The following is a 24,271-nucleotide window of genomic DNA, read 5'->3' on the forward strand; positions in this document are numbered from 1 at the left end:
GCTGCTGCCCACATGACAGGGAGCAGCTACATCTCCAGACTCCTCCAAACCCACTCTAGCTGGTGACCGCTACAAAACAGACTCATTTTCCCTCTAAATGTGTTTCCCCACTTGTAAAGTGGGCATTATTGTGCCACTCTTACCCACCCCACAAGGTTGGGTGGGGAGCTAAGATAAGAAGATACCATTGTGAAAAGGTTATTATTCCTAAACAGGAACGAAACGCAGGCATGCCCCACTTTTCTGGAAGTGGGTTATCATTGTGGATCCTAATAAGAACTAGTATGTAGCAATCACTTATATCCCAGACATGATTCTAAGTTCTCCATGTGCATTTACTCATTTAATTCTCACAATAATCGTTGGAAGTGAGAAGTCTTACTATTTCCAAATTTCAGATACAGAAACTCAGGCAGAGAGAGGTTACTTGCCTTGCCCAAGGTCACACAGTGCTGGACCTGGGAGTACAGGCCCATGCTCTTTCCCACTCCTCTACTCTACAGGTCCGCCTCTTCATAATTACCTCCTTTTAACATTGAGGACACGGACCATGGACTGAGCCACTAAGTGACCAGGGTCTAAATGACCAAAGCTGCTCTGTGTCTAACCCCTATGTACAAGCTGGGTGAAATGCCGCTGGGTTCGGTGCAGATTCTTTTGCATCACAGACACCACCTCCAGTCTCTAACTCTCATTCATCTCTGCCTCTTCCCACTTATCTCCTTCCCTCCCTCTTCCATCCTTCCTCCTTCCCCTGGTACTATCTCCCCAGCACGTCTGCCTAAACCACATTAAAAGACCAGAGCGGTTCAGAAGGAACCCCAGTTCTGCCACTCACTACTGTGTTATCTTGGGCAAGTGACTTCACCTCTCTGGGTCTCACTTTCTTACAATGGGGATGTTAACAGTACCTATCTAGCAGGGTTTTTAGGATGCTTAAATGGAGAGGAGCACAGGCTGTCCCCTCTACTCCAAGGTGTCCCCCATATCCCTAACTCCCTTTGTGTGCATTCAGAGAGATGAAGTCTCCATCCTGAAAGATGATAAAGCTTAGGAGTTAAGAGCTAGTTGTCTCTGGAGTCAGACAGATGTGGCTTTTGAGGCCAATTCTGTCCTTTCCTGGCTCTGGTCTCAAGCCTAGGGCTGCAGTGTACAACTGCCCAGGCTGTGGCCTGCACAAGGCCACCCAATCAAGAGAGCAGTGAAGGCTGGCACCCAACCTGTGATCTGCTTGCCAAGGCTTGCACACTGCCCTCACACTGTGCCCACCAGAGGAGGAGTATCTTTTTGTAATCCACAGAAAGGCGCTGTAGGAGCCAGGGACAGGCTGCTTGAGCAAGAGGCTGCATCTCCCTAAGCCTCAGTTCCTCCAACTGTAGAATGCAAGAAATAATGGTCCCTACCTTATTGGGTTCCTGGGAGGCTCAGCTGATATTAATGCCCATACATGACTTGACTTAATGTCCAGCCATAGTAAGTGCTCAGTAAATGGTAGTCACTTTTCTTTTTAGTAGCATTATATTATCTCCTGAACAAGGCTCACTCCTTCAGAACTTTGTGTCACTTTTAAATCTACTTTCCTGCAGTTTGCAACCAACGGCTCTGTCGACCAACACTTAACCAAATTAACCCTGTGTCTAAAAGCAAACCTTGAGAGGGCCCTCGGGGGACGCCGAAGCTTCTCTCCTCCTGCATAAACACAACCTGTTTCTTCATTCCCTCCGCACTTGGCCTGACTTCAACCCCCTTCCCTTTATAGGCTGCTGTCGCCTGGACACACTCCAGTTTGCTGGTGTCCTCACTGGGCAGACTCTGCTCCCTGCTCTTCCAGCCCAAGTGGTCTCCCTGAGGACTTGGCAGTACAACTGGACAGGATGGTGGAAGCAACTGAGGCTTCCAACAGAAGAAAACCATGCACAACGTGCGTTAGTCTCTGGAGCATGAGCAAATCAGGTGTGTCCATCAGATATCTGGAGGTGGGGCAGGACTGTATGTTACTCCCTGACCAGCAACTCCCTGCTTTCCTCGGGAATCTTCCCTCATCCTCTGCCCAGCAATGTCAGGTGAGAAGGTGCCAGTAGATTGGCTTAAGATGTCCTGGACAGATCTTGAAACTGGGTATTCAAGGTGAAGATGCGTATTCATTCTAAGTACTCACTGATTACAAAAATGAAAGTAACTGACTTTGGCACTTAATTTATAAATCTATTTCTGCCTTGCATAAGGGCTTCTTAAGGCTCCATTTGAAGAAAAGCAGGCATGACTGACAAAGGAAGTGGCTTTGCCTATGAATACCCAATTCTGTTTAGTCTTCTAGATGACTAACAGGAAGCTCCAAGCCAGAATGCCCCTCTGCTAAGTTTGATGGTTTATCTCTGTCCTTCAGTTTGCTTCTGACCAGTCTAAGATGGGCCTAACCACTCTCAACTTTTGAACAAGGGATGAAAAAGGCAGAAAAACAAGAGGAAGAAATCACAGCTGGGTCCACTCTGCCCCGTGCCTGTCCACAAAAGACAGACAAATCGGGGAAGCCTGCCCACAGCCCCTCAGGCCCTTGGCCGTTCCCGCAAATAACCATTCCAGCTTCCCCATTATGCAAGGTCGCCAAGCCCTGGGGAATACTGATACATTCCCTATGAAAGACTTGACCTCTCCTTGTGCCAAAGCACCATACGTAAGAACCAAAGCAGAAACCGGTATCCTGACAAGCCCACCCAGAACAAAGCATTTATGGCCAAGGATCAAAGGGATGTTCCCAAGTACCGAAGCCATCTTGGGTCACTGAATCCAGCAAGGACTCATATTGGAAATCCCAGGTTGGCAAGCCACTGGACTGCTATTTTGAGGCAGATGGAACTTCTAGCAACCCTGGAAATCAAATCTACTGATTAGTTACCAATTCTACCTAAACATATTGAAGTACTCTATTCATCAGGAGTCCAAAGAGAGGGAGCTAAGGTGAAAGTAAACACCATTGTTCTAGCACAGTGGCTCATAAAAACAACTAAAGAAGGGTCTCTGTGCTTTGTGCAATTTTAGGAGATAAGTTCAATGTTTCTCTTTGATTTACATATAAGGAAACTGAGGAAGGGGTTGGTAAACAACTGCTCCACCTAGTAAGACATATAGATAGATCTCAAAGTCTAAATTCTAACTACTGTACACCCTGCTTCCTAAGAAAATGGTAAATATTTAAAGCACGTTTTATACACCAAGTACATACTGCATGGTGTTTTCAACAGATATTCATGTGAACATCTAGTGTATGCTAGATACTGTCCTAAGTACTGCAGACACAGTATGTAGTACCTGCTGTGTTCTAGGTATTGCTCTGAGTACTACAGTCACAGTGATAGATAAGACAGGCAAAATCCCTAGCACGGCCAGGTGTAATGGCTCACGCCTATAATCCCAACATCATGGGAGGCAGGTGTTTGAGGTCAGGAGTTTGAGACCAGCCTGGCCAACATGGTGAAACCCCGTCTCTAATAAAAACACAAAAATTAGCTGAGTCTGGTGGGGTACACCTATAGTCCCAGCTACTCGGGGGGGCTGAGGCAGGAGAATCGCTTGAACCTGGGAGGCAGAGGTTTCAGTCAGCCGAGATTGCACCTCTGCACTCCAGCCTGGGCGACAGAGCAAGACGCCAAAAAAAAAAAAAAAAAAAAAAAAAAAAAAAAGTCCCCAGCACTTTACTTGTATCAGTGCATTTAATCTTCATAGTAACCTCAAGTTATTAGTCTTCCTGTAACACACAAGAAACTCAAAGAGATGTTAAGGAACTTACTCATAGCCACACAGAAAGTGGCAGAAAGTGAATTCAAACCCAGAGTGGAGTCCAGAGTCCCTGCTTCCTCACCAGGCCATTGCTGGCATCACACTCTATTATACATACTGGACTTGTTTATATCCTGTCTTTCCCTCCAGCCTCGGTAAGGATGGAGACTGAGTCTATCTTGTTGACCACTGAATTCCCAGCACCTGGCCCACAGTAGAAGTGCAATCGATATTTATTGAACTTTTAAGAAACGCTCACTGGACTGAAGGGATGTGAATGAACACGAAGGGCAGCTATGTCGCTTCTTCTGGCTATATTCTTTCTTGCATTTCTCAAGATTGCTTCAAGAGACGCTGACCCAGCTTAGCTGCCAATTTTGATTGCAGCCATCAAGTGCTGTGTGACCCTTTGAGATGGATTTGTACCTCATCTGGGGCCCTGCCATCTGCTGACATGTTTGAAAACACAAGCTTCAGCCAACACCAAGTGTTAATAGAGTTTGGACAAGTGACTGTATAAGAGGAACAAAAGCAATAATGGAGAAAGAATGTAATTGCCCGAAGCTCACTTCTCCAGTCCCTGAGCTGGGTTTTGGAGAGTCTCCACTCCAGGGGGAAACAGAACCAGCCGGCAGGTCCACTTTGGATTCAAGTGAAATGCGCTCACTGAAACGCGCAAGCAGAGGAAGTCTCTGGACAGGTGTTGACAGCCTGAGCACTGAGGCAGCATCCTGACACTGCATCCACAGGGCGACTGCAATGACCCAGCAGAAGCCTCTGGCAGCCACCCCAGAGCTCAAACCCGGGCGCTAGTCAGCAGCGAACGAGGCCGAAGAATTATAGCCAGAGGGAACCTAGAAGGAGGAGGTGTTCCTCCACCCACCAGGAGAGAGCAGAGGAATCACAAGAACAGCTAACCTCTGCCAAACACTTACCGCGTACCAGACACTATTCCAAGGGCTTTACACACAGTCACCCATTTAATCGTGAATCTGCAGTTCTTGGGGTGTGTATGATTATTATTGTCTCTGTTTTACAGGTGAGGAAACTGAGGTAGTGCAAGATCAAGTAAACATCCTGGGGTGAACACAGCAAAGAAGGGGCCAAGTGAGGATTTCACCCCAGACAGGCTGGCTCCAGAGCACACGCTCTCAGCCATGCACCACACTCACATCGCCTCTCATGAGTGGAGATGCATTTGGCCCCGGCACTGTGCCAGGTGCTTCAGGCTTCTTGCTGGACCATGATATCAACTTTATGGGCTGCATATTGTAGTGGTCAGTTTTTAACGAGTCAATGGCATGCCCAGTCAACAAGAGGAAACTTAGGATTCCAATGAATTCTGTAAAACAGTGATTCTCAACTGGGAGTGAATTTGCCCCACTGGAAGAGACATTTGTTGATGTCTGGAGACATTTTTGCTTGTCCCAACCTTGGGGAGGGGAGTCGGGGGTGTCAGTGCTACTAGCCTCTAGTGACTAGAGGCCAGAGATGCTGCTAAACATCCTACAGTGCACAGGACAGCCCCATAGCAAAGACTTTCCTGGCCCACAGTGTCAATAGTGCCAAGGTTGACAAATCCTGCTCTGAAACATCATGCTGGATTTCACTCTCTCCATTCTAGTATTCCTATAGGCACATTCACACTCACATTCTCACACACTCCTGGACTCACACATGCACACACACACTACAGAGCTAGAAGAAAGTTTATGGTGAAATCAACCAAATCAGCCCTCCAGCCCCAAATGCAGAGAGTATCTGGCACTCTGCAGGATCCTGCAGGTCAGAAAAGTGGGGTGAGAGGGGGTGACTCCTGCTCTCCTGAGCTTCTGTGAAATCTAGTTGAAGAGACAAAATAAACACACAAGAAACAAAGAGCTGTCTTCAGAAGTGAACGGCTAAACTGCAAGTCACAGCAGCTGTGGGCTCTCAGAGGGAAAAAGAGGCCCCACTAAGGAAGTGAGACTGGAAGGAGAGGGAGGGGCAGAGACTGGCAAGGGGAAGAACTGGACTGAGAGCCCCCAAGGAGGTGGGGAGAGGTTGTGACAGCAGGGAAGAGAGGGGGGAACCAGCTTGATGTGCGAGGGATGGATGGCAGGGCCATCTGAATGGAGTCCCAGGGAGACCTGGTGAGCTTAGAACAGCGACCATCTGCAGGGGTCCACCATTTGGAGATGAGTTCAAGAGTACTCTATTGCTGTGCTAGGATGCTCTCACGGGACCTCACCTCCTGACAGTGAAAGGGATGGGGTGGGAAGATAAAGGCAAGATGGGGCAACTCTGTCCATCTAAATCCTGTAAGGTCACCAGAAGATTTTAAAACCTCCAGCCCCTACCCTTTACCCATGCCCTTCCCCCTCCACTCATCCACCCACCCATTCATCCAACCATCCATCCACTCACCCACTACCCACCCATCCGTCTAATCAACAACTATCCATCCACCTATGAATCCACCTCTTCATCCATCCAATCAACAACCACTGGGCACCAGCTCTGTGCTGAAGAAGAAGAACAGACGTGGCCCTGCCATCATGGAGCTTACATTCTAGAGGTGCCCAGATCATTCAACGCGAGGCTGCAAGGAAGTATGAAGGGAATGACAGCAGCTGTAGTAACTTGAAGCAAAGGGTGGACTGCCCCCAACCCATCCAATGGGGACATCAGTACTAATAATGGTGCTCTCCGCTGCCTCATACAGAAAGAGAGGTTATGACTGAACAGTAAGCTTCCTGAACTATTGTATTCACCTCTGGGCCCAAATACCCAGCTAAGGACCATCACTCAGCGCAGGCTTATTGAACTTAATTCATCTGAACAGACTATAAGAATTGTTTTCTGACTCTTGACAAGCTTCAAGAATTCATACCATGGGCAGAACGCTTTGGCTATGTCTATTGTATTTGTTTATTAAATAGTTACAGAGTAAAATGAGCACGTTTTACCAGGGACCTTAACTGGCTTCCATGAATGACTTTTGGTGACACTGCAATGCAGAACTGCCCATGTGCATATTTTTGTGGGAAGAAGGGCTTCCAGCTGCCACAGGATTCTCAAGGGGATGTAGGCTACAATAATGATTAGTTTCTCTGACCTCCCACATTCCTGCTATTGCATTGATGCTGAATAGACTCAAAGTTAACCCTCCATACAGCTCTGCTCTCCAACAATGTACCAGCTAGTGGGGAAGATGACATACAGTTGACTAACTAAAAGACAAAGTGAAAAGGGGCAACTTCCATAAAACAGAGGGGGTGAGGTATGATAGAACTGCCTGGAACAGGCTGCATTTCAGCGAGACCTCAAAGATCTATGCCTCAGTTTCCTCACCTGCGAAATAAGGACAGAAGTTATTTTTCTTAGAGTGTCTGTGAGGGCTAAACATGATAACACAAGGGCTTTGTAAATGTACCATGTACTATGGTACTGGTACCAAAACAGACATATAGACCAATGGAACAGAACAGAGACCTCAGAAATAACACCACACATCTACAACCATCTGATCTTCGACAAACCTGACAAAAAGAAGCAATGGAATACAGTGGAATGGTGCTGGGAAAACTGGTCAACCATATGTGGAAAACTGAAACTGGACCCCTTCCTTATATCTTATACAAAAATTAACTCAAGATGGATTACAAACTTAAATGTAAAATCCCAAACCATAAAAACCCTAGAAGAGGCTGGGCGCGGTGGCTCATGCCTGTAATACCAGCACTTTGGGAGGCCAAGGCGGGCGGATCACAAGGTCAGGAGATCGAAACCATCCTGGCTAACACAGTGAAACCCCATCTCCACTAAAAATACAAAAAATTAGCCGGACATGGTGGTGGGCACCTATAGTCCCAGCTACTCGGGAAGTTGACGCAGGAGAATGGCGTGAACCCAGGAGGCGGAGCTTGCAGTGAGCCGAGATTGTGCCACTGCACTCCAGCCTGGGCAGTAGAGTGAGACTCTACTCTAAAAAAATATAAATAAATATCTCAAAAAAATAAATAAATAAAAATAAAAAACCCTAGAAGAAAACTTAGGCAATACCAATTAGGACATAGGCATGGGCAAAGACTTCATGATGAAAACACCAAAAGCAATTGCAGCAAAAGCCAAAATTAACAAATGGGATCTAATTAAACTAAACACCTTCTGCACAGCAAAAGAAACTATCATCAGAGTCAACAGGCAACCTACAGAATGGGAGAAAATTTTTGCAATCTACTCATCTGACAAAGGTCTAATATCCAGAATCTATAAGAAACTGAAACAAATTTACAAGAAACAAACAACCCCATCAAAAAGTGGACAGAGGATATGAACAGACATTTCTCAAAAGAAGACACTTATGTGGCCAACAAACGTGAAAAAATGCTCAGCACCACTGATCATCAGAGAAATGCACAATGAGATATCCATCTCATGCCAGTCAGAATGGCGATTACTAAAAAGTCAAGAAACTATAGATGCTGGTGAGGCTGTGGAGAAATAAGAATGCTTTTACACTGTTGGTGGGAATGTAAATTAGTTCAACCATTGTGGAAAACAATTCCTCAAGGATCTAGAACCAGAAATACCATTTGACCCAGCAATCTCATTACTAGGTATATACCCAAAGGAATAGAAATCATTCTACTATAAAGACACATGCACACGTATGTTTATTGCAGCACTATTTACAATAGCAAACGCTTGGAACCAACCCAAATGCCCATCAATGATAGGCTGGATAAAGAAAATGTCGTACATATATACCATGGAATACTATGCAGCCATAAAAAGGAATGAGATCATGTCCTTTGCAGGGATAGGGATAAAGCTGGAAGCCATCATCCTCAGCAAACTAACACAGGAACAGAAAACCAAACACTGCATGTTCTCACTCATAAGTGGGAGTTGAACAATGAGAACATATGGCCACAGGGAGAGAAACATCACACACCAGGGCCTGTCGGGGGGAGGGTAGGGGGGTGTGAGGAGGGGAGAGCATTAGGACAAACAGCTAATGCATACGTGGCTTAAAACCCAGATGATGGGTTGATAGGTGCAGCAAACCACCATGGCACATGTATACCTATGTAACAAACCTGCATGTTCTACACTTGTATCCTGGAACTGTCAGTAAAATTAAAAAAAAAAATGTACCATGCTACAAAATGTGAGGCAATGGTATGATTTATGCCAACGTCGATGACTACTTAGATCAAGGTTTTCACTAGGGAAGACCTCAATGCAGTTCTCATTCTTCTAGCTATTCAGACCAGAAACCTTGGAGTCACCACTGGCTCCTCTCTCCTTCTCATACCCACATCCATTCCAAGAAGAAAACCCCATTTGCTTGACCTACAACACATACATCCCGAATCTAAGCACATCTCACCGTCTCCACTGTTCCCTCCTGCTCCAAGCCACCGCCATCTCTTGCCTGAGTTATCACTGTTGCTGCCTAACTGGTCCCCCTGCTACCACATTTAATTCCTCCTGATTAATTCATCATAAAACTACTATGCTCAATCCTTTTAAAACATAAGACAGGTCGTTCTACAATTCTACTTCAAACCCTGCAATGTCCCCCTCCCTCATTCAGAGTAAAAGCCTCACAATACCTACAAAGTACTGCTCCCTATGACCTCTCTCAGAGAATCCATTTCCTACTGCTCTGTGCGTTGCTTACTCTACTGCAGCCACACTGGCCTCCCACACATCAGAGAGGCTTCCTCCTCTTTACATTGGCTATCCGTTCTACTTGGAAGGGTCCTTCCCTGACTGCCACCACCAGGGAAGCCAGCAGCAAAAACCCACTTTCCAGGCAACTCCTTAAGGTTCAGCTGACACTGGTATGGCCCTGCTGCTGCAGCCCACCATGTCAGTCAGGGTGTCACTAGGCCTGGCATTGCACCATTTAATTCAACCAAACAAATGCCTATTGCCCCATTCGGACCCTGTGCTGTGACAATGTGCACATCATACTGTCCACCTATGTCTCCATCCATCATCTTAGCTTAAGCTGTGATCCAAGGGGCCATGTGCCATCAAGGGAACTGAGTGCCCTAGAGCAGAGGTCCCCAACTCCCCAGGCCACATACTGGTACCAGTTGGTAGCCTGTTAGGAACAGGGCTGCACAGCAGGAGGTGAGCAGCAGGCAATCCAGCATTGGCCTGAGCTCCGCCTCCTGTCAGGTCAGCAGGGGCATTAGATTCTCACAGGAGCAGGAACCCTATTGTCAACTGCGCATGCGAGGGTTCTAGGTTGTGTGCTCCTTATGAGAATCTAATGCCTCATGATCTGAAGTGGAACAGTTTCATCCCAAAACCATCCCTCCCACCCCGCCCCACCTCCTCATCAGTCTGTGGAAAAATTGTCTTCCACCAAACCAGCCCCTGGTGCTGAAAAGTCTGCAGACCACTGCCCTAGAGTGATGAACGGAGAGGACTCTGGAAAGTGCCCACATTAGCGGTCATACTTTCTCCAGCCTCAGTTTCTGCCACCATGACTTTAAAGCAAAGCAGAAGCTGACCTGGTGGGGGGCAGGGTGACAAGGAATGACTTTCTCCAAGGAGAACTAACAACAGAGTAAGACTTAAGCAGCCCGCAAACTCAGCCTGTTTTTCAGTTCACACCAATTAAGGGAAGGGGGAAGAAAGGAGAAAGTGCCTATTAAAGGGAACATTTGTGGTGTCTCTATCCAGACTCCTCTGGAGTTGCGTGGTGATAGCACTATCATTCCCCATTTGCAGAACGTATGCTGCAGAGCACAAACTGCGGCACTCATGTGTAATTGACTATTAGATTAAAGGCCTGTAAGCTTTAAAAAAAAAAAAAAAAAAAACCCAACAAATCCAAAGGTCCAGAAATTAGCAGAGCAGTATGGTGACTACATTTCCTCTCTCAACAGACAGCAGCAATAGGATGCTGATCTCAGGAGGAAGCAGAGCTTAGAAAACACAATCTGTCTTCAAGGCTCATTCAAATGCAAACATTATGGTTAGGGGCAAGATGTCCACAGACTAATGAGGTGCCCATATAACTACGGATTAGGACAGTCTCCTTACATGAACTCAAACAGCCAGCCCAGCAGGCACTCCTAAACAGCCTCAAGTTGCTGAAGCATCTGAAAGTAGGAAGCCCCGGCACCTAAGAATTGGTGGTAGGAAGGAATTAGATGTCTAATCCATGTATTTTTGTTTCACCAGACTAATTTCTGGGGACCAGTCCAAAGGTACAGTCAGCCACTGTAGCAAAGATGCATGTATTAATATCCCTCCAAGCACTGGCTTTGGAATTCTTTTCCCCATTGCGCCTGAGAGGCCTTCTCACATCATCTAATTCAAGACCATTCCTAATATTCTCACTCATATTACAATAGCACATATCACAATTTGTAATTATATGGTTACTGATTTATTCATGAAGTTCTCTTTCATCTTCCCTACTAGACTATAGGCCCCAGAAGGATAGGGGCCATATTGGCCTAATTCTAGTAATCTCAGTGACTAGCATAATGCCTGGCACACAGACCCAACAAGTATTTAAGAAGTTAACGAAGAATGAATGAGTGAACAAATGGACAAGTTAATGAGTGAATGATGCTCTCTATCCTTTCCACTGTTGCTTTTGGCAATAAAAGCAGTATAATTGGTCCCTCTGTAGTGAAGTTCTGCCCTGGGTGTGTTTGGAATGCAGGTTCCACTCATAGAATCAGTCCCCACCCATGGTTCCTGCTAGATGAGTAGCAAACCACATGACCCAGATGACTAGCAAGCCACGTGACCCCACCTCATAGTCACAGAGAATTAGACCTGCCAGGGGCAGCATCCTCACCAGAGTGAGGCCCATTCTTAGGCTGGCAATGACCTCTGATTTGGGTGGTCTTTCTTACAAAGGGAAATCAAGCTGCCACTCCCTTCTATTGGGACTTTGAACAAATAAACACACAGAAGATTAAGTGGATGCTTGACTTGCAAGGTTGTGCAGAGAGGGGTGGGTTGCATCCTGGGGTCACCACTGTGGTGTTAGAGTATCAGCTATGAAGAGCAATACAATCAAAGGGAGGTGGTGGGGAGAGAAAGGAGACCAGAGCCGGCATGCTCAGAGAAGCTGAGAAGCCATGAGAGGAGAGGCAGAGGATTCCAGGGTTGCCTCAGTTCAAGCCCTTTCCGAGGCCTGGCTCCTCCTGTTTCCTGGATTTCCATGTGATTCTTCTGACCCTAAAATACACCACTTCCCCCTGCTCTCCCACAGATACATACCACACACATTTTCCTTGAACTGGTTTGCCTAGATTTTGTTCCCTGCAACAAAAATCCATGCTGCAAATGACGCCAGCACACATTGCCCACTCCAAGTCTGTCAGTGTGCATGGATCAGCTCTGTCCAGGGTACTGGGCTATGACAGCATCACCCACATCCCTGGACCACGGGCTGGTCATGGATTCCTCCATATTCCCCAACCAAGATGTGAAAAAGATCCCTTCTCTGCTTCTGCAGAGCCTGTTATGGTTTGAATTGTGCCCACCCCCTCCAAAAAAAAAAGGGACATTGGAGACCCAACTCCCAGTACCTCAGAATATGATCTTATTTGGAGACAGAGTCTTTACAGAGGTAATCACATTTAACTGAAGTCACTAGGGTGGGCCCTAATCTGACTGGATGTCTTTTTTAAAAGGAGAAATGTGGAGACAGACACGCACACAATGAGAATACCACGTGAAGATGGAGGCAGAGATCAACGCGATGCTTCTGCAAGCCAAGGAATGCTGAAGATTGCCAGCAAACCACTGGCAGCTGGGGGAGAGACCTGGAACAGATTCTCCCTCACCGCCCTCAGAAGAAACCAACAAATATTCCTCAACACCACACATTGGTGTAAAACCATAGCTAGAGAGAAGCTGCATACAGAACAGGTTTCTGATCAAAACGTGATCAAAATATGCCACTTCCATAGGGCATATTATTTTGAGCTGGATGCACATAAGAATCAACAGGTACAGAAAGAAGCTTTCCTGGATATTTATTTATCTGAAGAAACTCCTAAGAAATAAGGACTGCCATAAATCCCCTCTCCCAGGGAAGTTTTATGACCATGAAGAAGACAAAGTTGGCTCCAAGATGGACCTGCACAAATAATCCTTTATCTTCCATTAGATTCCCCATATATTTCCCTTCCCACAGTTTGCTGCCCTGGGAAGCCTAAAACCCTCCTTTGTCTTGCTACTTCTCTAAACCTTTATTGTACTTTTGCTAAGATGCTGTATAAGCTCAAGTTCAAACCAACCCTTTGAGTACTCCATATGTAAGCAGGATGTACACGCTAATAAACTTGTTTGTTTTCTCTTGTTCATCAGTCTTTTGTTAGTCTAATTTACAGAAAACCCAAGATGCAGTAGCAGAAAGAAGCTTTTCCCTCCCCTACAAGAATAGCTAGAGTCCCACACAAATCTGTCTGGGAGGCTCAGCTTCAGGGTAAACAACTCTTTTCTACCCTCACCCTTTGTCTCAGGACTCCTGCCTTGAAGCCCTCTTTATAGTCCCAAAATACCATGCCAGAAACCACAGATTATTTGTCACAAACTTGTGTCCCCACCAAAATTCTTATGCTGAAGTCCCAGTATCAGCATCTCAGAATGTACTCCTATTTGGAGATAAGTGCATATTCAGAGATAAAGGGGTGATTAAGTTAAAATGAGTCCTTTAGGGTGGGATGCTAATCCAATATGACTGGTGTCCTCATGACAGGAGGAAGAAGCAGCAAGGGTGTGCCTGCACAGAAAGCAATGAAGAGGCAGCAAGACAGCCATCTGCAAACCATGGAGACAGGCCACAAGACAAGCCAACACTGCTGGTACTTTGATCTTGGACTTCCAGCCTCGAGAACTGTGAGAAAATACATTTCTGTTGTTTAAACCACCCAGTCTGTGGTATTTTGCTATGGCAGTCCTAGCAAACTAATACATCATCCTCAATATTCTTCCTCCTCTCCTTAGTTATGAAGAGAACTCCTAATTTTTAGCTGGGTACATGGCTGCCTACATTACAGACTACATTTTCTAGCTTCCCTTGCAGCTATAGTCAGTCATGTGATTACATTTTAGCCAATAGGAGGTAAGAAGAAATGTCAAGTGTGCCTTCAGGTAAATGTCTTTAAACGGAAAAGTCATGACCTTCTTTTTCCTGCATCCTTTTTGCTGGCTGGAAGGTGGACCTGATAACCGAAGCTTAAGCAGCTTGTGTGGCTCAGAAGGCAGAAGTCACATGCCAAGGATACAGTGTGAGATACAGAATGAGCCACCTTACCACCTCTTCACAGACCATTTCTGAGCTTTCTATGCAAGACATAAATAAACTTGCAGTTTAGTTAGGCCACAATTTTGCAAGTTTACTGTCACCCTTAGTCACACTTAACCCTAACTGATACTGTTAGTTTCTCTTTCTACCTCCTCCTTTTCTACCCTTTCCTCTCTCCTGAAAGGAGAAAGCTCTCTTCACTGACAAGAGCCTCAGGCAGAGTGGATTAACCTAGTAAAAGTTAACAGGAAATGTTGATTATAAGTGACCTCCTGCTAGATTAACCAGGCAGAAAGTAGACAGGTAAAACTGTTACCCATTTTCCTTCTATTCTAAGTCCAATCCCCACTCCTGTCCTAATTAACTATTTAACTTCTTCCAGATGACACTGCTCAAAACCTCCAGTGCTCACAGAAGGAAATCCAAACTTCGAAGCTTGGCACTCAGAGCCCTTCACAATCTAGCCATAATCTACCTCTGCAATTTTTTTAACACTAAAAGCAATACTAAAACCAAAGCAGAATATTTATTATTTGACCCACACACTGCAGGGATGCCAGCTCCCTGCCTTTACCCATGATGTTTCCCTTCTAGATGCTTTTCTGGTGCCATGACCTAGGGTCTGAAGACAATTGAATTTAAGGCCCAGCTTCATTGCTTCCAAGTGATGTTAACTTGGTTACTGCATCTGTAAAGTGGGAATAATACACTGCCTCACATGCGGGTTCTGAAGTCAGACACAGACTGCATGACATTTGGTCTTGCAAACCATGAAACACTACAGTATAAGGCATGACTGTCCTGAATCTGGCATTAGGGTGCATCTTGGTGCTGGTGTCTCTTGGTTCTGAAGCTGCTAGGTAAGCCCCTTGACCTCAATCTCTAATTCTCATTGAGCCAGCACACTACTAAATGCTTTCCATGCATAACCCCATTCAATCCTTACAAGAGTCTCATGAAACCTGCATTATTATTAACATTCCCACTTTATAGATGAGGAAACAGACCCTGATTTCAACTCAGTTCTGACTTCCCAGTCTAAGCCTCTAGCCTTCCACATAACTCCTCAAGGGCAGAAGCTGTATCCTTCCTTACTTTGTAACTGCCCGTTGAGGATATGAATTATTATTTGTTCTCTGGATGGGAACCATTCATATCAAAATGCCCCCCACCCCATGCCCGGTGCCCAGTAATTGAGTGGATAACTACTGATCTCTCCAGGGCAGTGTTTCCCGAACAGCGGCCTGGGGACCCCCTGCATCGAATCCCTCTGGGCGCTTGGGTCTTCCAATGCCTCACCTGCTAAATCTTTGTTTCTGAGATGGTGTCTGGCATCTGCCTGTGTAGGAAGCTCCAGAGTGACTTTTTAATTGATACTGAAGTTTGAAAACCACAGTGAGTCCATGAAGATTGCACCACGGATGCCACTCAGAGAGAGTAGTAGCACCTGAGGCCTCCCTTCCCCCAGCCACCACTTCCGCCCCTGAGCTCCAGGCAGAGGCCTCTGGGAGTTTAGATGGCTGAGGCTGACAAAGCTAGCTTCTGGGTTACCCTCAGACCACCTGGACGGGAGCCTTTTTCCCCAGAGGCTCTTAGGGGCTGAGTAGAGAACCCCACCGTCCAGCCCCATCCCCCAAGCTTGAGCTGCCCTCTGGATGCCCTGCCAAATCGGGAGTCACCTGACCCAGAAGGAACAGACAGGGGAAGCAGGCAGATGGGTGTCGCTTTGGAGGGGGTGGAAGTATGCATGGTGGGCAGGCCAAGGCTGAGCCTGAGGAGAGTGGAGCTCCCTCTATAAGGCCAAGTCTCCCATGCGGCGAGTTGGGGCACTCCTGGGGACGCTGAGTCTGGCGAGAAGAGCTGAGTCGTCAAGCTCAAGTCTTGACCCTATCTCGGAAATGCCTCAGGTTCCCTCGGCAGGCGAGAGGGCGAGGGCTGTGCTTAGCGCGCGGGGTGGGGTCCCGCCGTCCTCTCCCCGAGCCTCGGCTTTTCCGCCCCGGGGCCCCGCGGCAGGCTACGCCCTCTGACCTGCAGGCGGCGCGCCCTGCCCACCCCGCGCGGTCAGCCCCGCAGCATCCTCCTGCTCGCGGCTCTCCCGCCACCTGTCCCGCTCCCTGCCGCGCCCTGGAGCCCGCACCTACCCACGCCGTGCCGCTCCTTGTCAGCTTTACGCCAGGGGGCCATGACTGAGCCGGGGCCTCGCCTCCTCCCGTGGGGAAGCCGGCAGGGGGTAGCTGGGCGCCGCAGGGCCCCACTTCCTTCCTCTTTACAAACTCCTCTCAGGGCCCGCCCTCTCCTCCCTCCCCGGGGCTCCCCGCTCCCTCCTCCCTCCCGTTGGGCAGGGGCACACTAGAAGGCTGGTGCCCCGTAGGCTGGGACACACCACCCCACCCCACTTCACGCAAAGCTTGGGGACCACTCCCACCTTGTCTCCTCCCCAGGCGAGGGGGGCAGAGGCCAGTCCCCACCTGGGGCTCCCCAGACCGCCACCGCAAGTGCAGAGAGTTTTCTGATTGCCGTGCCTAGGGGACTGAACAAACCATTTCCTTAACTCCCCTCAGCGTGAGCTTTGGTGTCAGATCTGGGTTCGAATCCAGACGGGGACAAATGAATTCATTTTTCTAAGCTTCAGTTTTCTCATCTGTGAAATGGGATACTAGTACCTACTTCATATGATTATTCTAAGGGTTAGAGAGGCAATGTACACAGCAGGTGACATGGAGGTGGATCGTTTACAGCCGCCTTTTTTTTTTTTTTTTTTTTTTTTTTTTTGAGATGGAGTTTCTCTCTTGCTGCCCAGTCTGGAGTGCAAACACGATCCCGGCTCACCGCGACCTCCGCCTCCCGAGTTCAAGTGACTCCTCAGCCTCCCGAGTAGCTGGGATTACAGGGTTGCACCACCACGCCCGGCTAACTTTGCATTTTCAGTAGAAATGGGGTTTCTCCATGTTGGTCAGGCTGGTCTCGAACTCCCGACCTCAGGTGATCTGCCAGCCTCAGACTCCCAAAGTGCTGGGATTACAGGCATGAGCCACCGCGCCTGACCCATTTACAGCTTTTTATCGTTTTGGTGCCACAAACCCGTTGGAAAATCTGGTGTAAGCTCTAGAAGTTTTATTCTGAAAATACGTAAATACACTATTTACCAACATCACTGCAAGGTGAAGGGTGCTGTCACAGCCAGCAACGGTGGGCCCCAGGAAAAGAGCCCTAGAGTTAGGCTAATGGAGACATTTCCTCGAAAAATCTCATTTTTTGCTCTGGGAACAGATTCTGTCCAGAAAAAAAATCATGTCTGATCCACAGTGATAAGGCTGAATTTAAGTTTTGCTGAGTTTTCTTTCTTTATTCATGACTCTCATTACCCCTTTCTGCCTTACACTGAGAGTCATTAAGATACATAGGCAGTATCACAGCTGAACTGGAGTGACAAAAAATTATTTCGTTTTATCTGCAGTTATTTTCTGTTTTCTAGCAGCGTAAGTTAGGTAATAATGTCTTGTACAGACAGCAGTGGCATTAGGGTTCCCCCAGATGACCAGAATAGGAGATTATATATACACATACATATATATACATACATATATAAATGCATACATACATATATATATTATACATATACATATATATGTGTGTGTGTGTATGTTATATATATATGAGAGAGAGAGATTGGGGATTGGCTAATACGATTGTGAGGCTGTCAGGAACAGCAGTTTGGAAATTCACAGTCAGGAGCTATCCTCAGGAGGAATTTCTTCTTTTTCAAGGAACCTCAGTTCTATTCATAAGGTTTGTCAACTAATTGGATCACACCAACCCAATTTATTGAGGATAATCTCCCTTGATTGAATTTGATAGATGATAGAAGATGTTAATCACATCTACAAAGTACTTCACAGCAACACCTGTGAAGATTGTGAAGCTTGGTGTTTGATTGCATAACTGGGCCACAGCCTTGCCAATCTGACTCACAAAACTAGCTAACACAACAGCATTACAAATTGGGGCTATACAATAGAGGTTGGCAAACATTTTCTGTAAAGGCACAGATAGTCAATATTTTAGTCTTTGCTGTCCGGAAAGCAAAATCAAATATATATGTAAGATGCAAGTACTTATGTAAAGAAAGAAAACAAGCTTCTAAAAATTTTTATTAATAAAATTCAAAATATGATGTGAATGAATGTTTTTTGTAATACTGGCTTAGTAGGGCCCAAAAAAAAATACAATGGGAATGATATCACATTTCACCTTATTGGAGTTCAAAGTTAATGTGCCTTATTGAAATTGATTCAAATGTTCATATGTTAATGCTGATCTGCCAGGATATTTACTTCCTATTTCTGAAAAAAATGTTTATTAAATGGGCAATGGTTAAAAGTCCAGAAGAGCTAATAAAATTAACTTTTGATACCACTGATTAAATAACATCACAGATTTAAATATTTTCCACAAAGTACCTGATGGTGAATATTACAATTAGTAATCATAGGCTTTAAATATCTTACATTTTCACCCACTTTCTAAATTTGTTCCAAAAGCCTTTTTCTGCTCCGTAGATATTTTTTACTATGAACAGTTGCAACACATCTTGGCAGATTCCACTTCAGGTCGTGTTGAATTAGTGTTTTCTCATTTTCTTTTTAAATAATCTTGCCCATAGTTCTTCTACACAGGCTTTTCATAGAAGCTATTTCTTCATTCACTTCAAACTCAGCACTGACTCCTCAAATAAACAACTGAGCTGCATTGGTAATATTTGTCAACAAGAGCTAAGGAAAATCACTAGAAGTCATTTTAAAATTCACTATTGATGCTGCTGTCAATGTTCTTAACCAAGCAATCAGTGTCACCAAAAGGCTAATAGTCTTAAACTAATTTATTTTCACTGGATATATTCCATCTGCTGCTATAATCAAACATGATTTAATGAACTCAACATCAATAAAATATTTTGCCTTGCTTGCATAACAAGCCACTTGGAAACTTATTCTGGTTGTAGTCTCATTTTCATTTTTTATTATTTTAAAGAAATTGTGCTGTGATGAGGTATTGTTTTAAATTTTCTAATTTTTCTGGTCATTGCTTTTGTGTGAGTTGGAAAAAATGTGATGAGTGCTTAATCTATTATATTGTTTGGAGTGTCAACATGTAATAAACACAATGCTTTCTCCTCTGCTTTGTTTGTTTTGTGCTGCTATAACAGAATGCTACAGACTGTGTAATTTACGATGAACAGAAATTTATTTGGCTCACACCTCTGGAGGCTGGGAAGTTAAATATCAAGGGGCCAACATCTAGCAAGGGCATTTGTTGCTGTGCCCTCCCATGGTGGAAGGTGACAGAGAAAGAGCCAGAGAGCAAGATAGGCCAAACACACCTTTACAACAAACCCACTCTCACAGTAACTAACCACTCCCTCAATAACTAACCCACTCCCACGATAACAACATTAATCTATTTATGCAGAGCCCTCATGATTAACTAATTACATCTTATTAGGCTCCACCTTCCAACACTGTTGTATTGGGGATTAAATTCCTAACAAATGAACTTTGGGGAGGTCACATTTAAACCATAGCACTATTTAATTTGGTAAGAAAACAATACACACTCCACGGTGCCTTAGAAGCATGACGTTTGGAGCCCACTATGCCTTCTTTTCTTTTTGACATGGTGGCTATAGAACTAGTAATTTTTTAAAATGTTACTATAGAGAGTGATATACACTTTAAATGCTGTGGAGTTGTAACCTCATCCTCGTGATTAGTGGGTTGCTGGACAGCACTGTGAAGCACTGAAAACACCATATACAGTCCTTGTTGCAAATAGTCAATTCTGCCATTGTAGCATGAAAACAACTATAAATGATGCATACATGAATGAGCATGGCTGTGTTCCCATAAAATATAATTTTTACTTCCTACAGTTTTCGTATAGCATGGAATGTTACCTTTATTTCTATATTCTTCAGCAATTTAAAAATGTAAAAACCAGTCTTAGTTCATGGGCCGTACAAAAACATGCAGCAAGCCAGATCTGATCTGTGAACCATAGTTTGCCATCTCCCACTATGCTATACACAGTTGTATTGTCTTCATAAACTTGTAGCCAGGTGATATAAAATACAATTTTTTTTTTCGATTTAGGTTTAAGCTCCTGACATACAAACAGGCAACTTCACATCAACAGTGTGATAAAGTATCTGATGGGAGGCCAAGAGTGGGTGGTGGTGCCAGAAAGCAAATAAGATCAAACTTGAGGAGCACTGAAGATTTTTTTTCCCCATTCAACTTGTGACACAAGCTATAATAGGAATCTGTTCCTTAAATAATGTTAAACAAACAAATTATTCAGCATATTAAAAGAGTTATAAAACTACTTTCAGTTGAAGGAAATGAAGTTTAGAAATTTTGACTGAGTGTTAATTAACTTCTTAATGGGGTAGCTTTTAATGTAGAAATCTTTAAACTTCATATGGTTAGGAGATGGCTTTTATGTTTCTGAAATATGGGCTTTTCATTACAGTTAACAATTCTATGGCACCATAAAAATTTTTTGGCAAGAGAGGTCAATAGTCAAACATAAAAATCTGACTAAAACCACTTAAAGAATTTACAATAATCTTGGTCACACAATTTTATTAAACATCATCTGTCAGTTACTTGACTATTAGGCAGTACACTCTCGATGGCTATAACTTCACATACATTGTGAGGGATGACTGTGGGTAAAAGGACATCTCTAGCCAAGATTTCTTTTAAGTTCAGTCCCATGTGTCCAACTACCTACTAGACATCCCCTCCCCACTCCATCAATGTCTCCATATTTCAAAACCAAGCTCATCACATAACTGTTCCCTAGACTTGTCCCCCTTCTGACTGCTTCTACCCGATGTTAACAAGTGAAGTGACCAGACTGTGCTTTAACGAGGTGCTAGAACCCCATCTCCATCACTTACCTAGCTTTGTGGTTTGCAGCAAATTCACTGAACACTTTCTAAGCCCCATTCAGTGAATGCTTACTGCCTGTCAATCCCAGACTTAAACACTTGGTATGCATTATCTCGTGTCATCCTAAAAGCAGCCCCATAAGACAGGTACCATTATTACCCCAATTTTACCCCCATTTTGCTAATAAGCAAACTGAGGTCAGAGAAATGAAATCCCTTATTGTAGCCAGTATCCACTGTGATTGCCTATGAGTGCATCATTATCCTTCACTTCACTCGGGTCAGAAGCTTAACTCATCCCAATCTTCCTTTCACTCCAAATGATAATCTCAAAAACAGCTGTTGAATCTGCCCTCTTCCCCATCCCACGAACTTGTTAACTTGGATTAGAGATCCCTTCCTCCAACCTTGCCTCCTTCCAATCTCTTCTCCATGTTTCTTCTGAGACCCTTTGCCTAAGCAGTTTTGGTCTTCTCAACCTTCTGGAATAATCTAGAAAAAAAATAAGCAAAGCAGGTTTGTAATAACTTGAGAGGTTTTACAACTTTTGTGAAATAAAGACATTCCACAGGAAAGAGCTATGCAAAGCCTCAAGCATAGCCCAAAGAAATCTAATTGAACTCATGGTTTAGGTAAATTGTAGAAGACTTTTTCCCTAAGGCACAGCAGAAGGGGAGGTTTCTCATGTTCATCTTTTTCAGAGTCATATATTCAGGTCCAAGATTTGGCTAGATTTCTCTAGTATGCCTGTAATGATTACTAAATATTGGAATATTTCCATATAGTTGCTAAACAGCTACATCTCAAGGCATTCGAGTGCCCTCCTCCCATTCTTGCCCTGGAAAGCTCTCACTGGGCACCACTGGTGTCACTATAGTGCCTGTCAGCTTGTTCTGAGTAGTTCATGGGGGTTGGTCCCCTTCTACATATGTCCCCCAACTCCCAGCCAGAGTGCTCCTGGGCCCAGATAGGGGAGAGGGCTACCTGGAGGTAGCACTGGCATGTCAGTAGGTAGATGCCTACAGGCTTCTCGTGTCCCATCCACCTGTGTCCATCACATGACTGCCTTTGGAAACTCCAGCCTCCACAGTACTAGTCAACATTTTTCTCATTTTCTTTTCTTGTGTTACCTGTTACAGTCATGGCAAATAGCCAAGTATATTCTGAGCAGCTCAGATAGTCAAAAGCAAAAACTTGTACTTACCTAAATTCTACTCACCAGAGAGGAGTCCAGGTCCCTATCAGGACCATAAAAAGCTCTAGGTAAGGATATACACTCCCAAAATCAATTAGCTACAGTAAAGGAAGGAGGCCCAACAACAAAGATGGCATGTAGATAAGTAGGCATTCAAATAATTCTGCCTTCAGGTAACAGACAAAACTCTAGAAGTGACTGTGGGTGTGAGGGTTGGCTATAGGGAGAACCAAGAGCTTTCCTGCTTACCTAGAGTTTGCTCTATCAGATGAAACGTTCATAGCCTCATCCAGGTCACTGCAAATGCCATTAATTCATTCCTTTTTATGGCTGAGTAGTATTCTGGTAGTATTCCATCATAAGTTTATTCTAAGTGAAGTAATTCAGGAATGGAAAACCAAACGTTGTATGTTCTCATTCATAAGTGGGAGCTTAGCTATAGGATGCAAAGGCATAAGAATGACAGAATGGACTCAAGGGGAAAGGGTGGGAAGGGGATGAGGAATGAAAGACTACAAATAGGGTGCAGTGTATACTGCTCAGGTGATGGGTGCACCAAAATTTCACAAATCACCACTAAAGAAGTTACTTATGTAACCAAACACCACCTGTTTCCCGAAAAACTACAGAAAGAAAAAAATTTATTTATATATATATAAATTATATTATTATTATATTCTATATTATTATATATTAAATTATATTGCTATTAAATATATATATTTGAAAATGTTAATAGCCTCAAACCTACTGCTAGTTAATGCTCTAGGTATCTGCCAGTGGGATTTACCTCAACTGTAAGACTAAGACATCAAAGCCCAGAATAATCTCTCTCAGTGTATCCTTCAAATACTTTTGGACACTATTTAAAGTCTTAAGAATATCATGTAGGGCTGTCATTCCCCTCGACAGCTTCATTTCCTGCCTCCTCTGCCTCTTCTTATACCACCTCCCTGCACCACATGCACAATCACCCCACACTCTTACAAGATGGTGCTGTTTGAAGTTTCCTAGAAGTGCCACAAGTTCTCACATCTGTGTGTGCTGTAGCCCTTCCTCCAAAAGGAATACCCCTTCTTGCCCTCTAGGTTAAGTAGTTCTGGGAAGACTTACTTGGTCTCCCCACCTCCCAATTCCCCCTCCAGTTAGATAACCCTCCTGCAGCAGCCCATGCTCATGAACTACTGGTCTGTCTGGTAGTCGCAATGGCTTCTTCTGCAAAGCTGCCAAGGATCACACTGGGTGTAGTGACATCAGCCCTGCTCCTTTTCCACATCTTGTTGGCACTGACTCATCTAGAAACAATGATATTTGACAGGGGCCAACCACTAGCAGTCCAAAGTTCAAACCTGGAGGATGACATATTTGTTTAACAAGCATATTTTATTTTCACAGTGTTTAATGTTTAAACAAATTGCCAGCAATTAACAATCAAGAGATTTTACCTGAACTTCTAGATTTCTAGTCTCTCTCTAAATAAATGTAGACACTGCATTTCCACAAGGCAGGTTCAGCTGGAGGTAGCTTCGGCAGCTGTCCTTGAGCTTGAGCATGCACTCCAGTTGCCACAATCTCCGATGCTGAGGCCAAATCTCAATTGCTATTTACCATTGTGCTTACACAGTTGTTTTTCTTGAGGTAAAAACAAAAATGAAATACTGCTTGGCCTTGTGTTCCATCAAAAGTGGGAAAATAGGAGAGACTGACAAGATACATGTTTCAGGAAACATGGGAGAGAATGTATATATTTACAGATGTGAGGAATAGTCATAGATGTAGGTCTACATAGAACAAGTTCTTCTTAAGTTGCCATAACAACAACAAACCCAGTTTGCTTCACTCATTTAAGTTACCTGCCTAGTCCCCATAGACATTGAGTTGTGACCTTGGTGGGTGTATTAGAAACGAGGAAGGCCAACAGTTTCTGGCCAATAAGGAGGCTTTGTATTGGGTGATAGCAAACCAACCCAGTTAGGTCTTCTCATTTCAGAAGTATAAGTGGTAGACACTACTGCAGAAAGCAAATTACTTGAGCCAAGAGTGCCTCTTGAACAATCTCAATCTC

At 44.6% G+C, this 24,271-nt stretch overlaps 1 protein-coding gene across 3 annotated transcripts in view; it reads right to left on the reverse strand.

Annotated features, from left to right (window-relative positions):
- Positions 1-16,317, reverse strand: part of DOCK2 (dedicator of cytokinesis 2) — a 433,847-nt gene extending 417,530 nt beyond the window's left edge. For 2 of the 3 annotated variants that reach the window (XM_050794630.1, XM_050794631.1), the window contains exon 1: positions 16,201-16,310. In XM_050794630.1, coding sequence (XP_050650587.1) covers positions 16,201-16,243 — 43 coding nt within the window. In that variant the 5' untranslated portion in view covers positions 16,244-16,310. Of the gene's footprint in view, positions 1-16,200 lie in introns of all 3 variants that reach the window. The other variant, XM_050794629.1, reaches the window with a different exon arrangement.
- Positions 16,318-24,271: the final 7,954 nt, after the last annotated feature.

The sequence above is a fragment of the Macaca thibetana genome, chromosome 6 (assembly GCF_024542745.1).
Source record: "Macaca thibetana thibetana isolate TM-01 chromosome 6, ASM2454274v1, whole genome shotgun sequence".
Lineage (NCBI taxonomy): Eukaryota > Metazoa > Chordata > Mammalia > Primates > Cercopithecidae > Macaca > Macaca thibetana.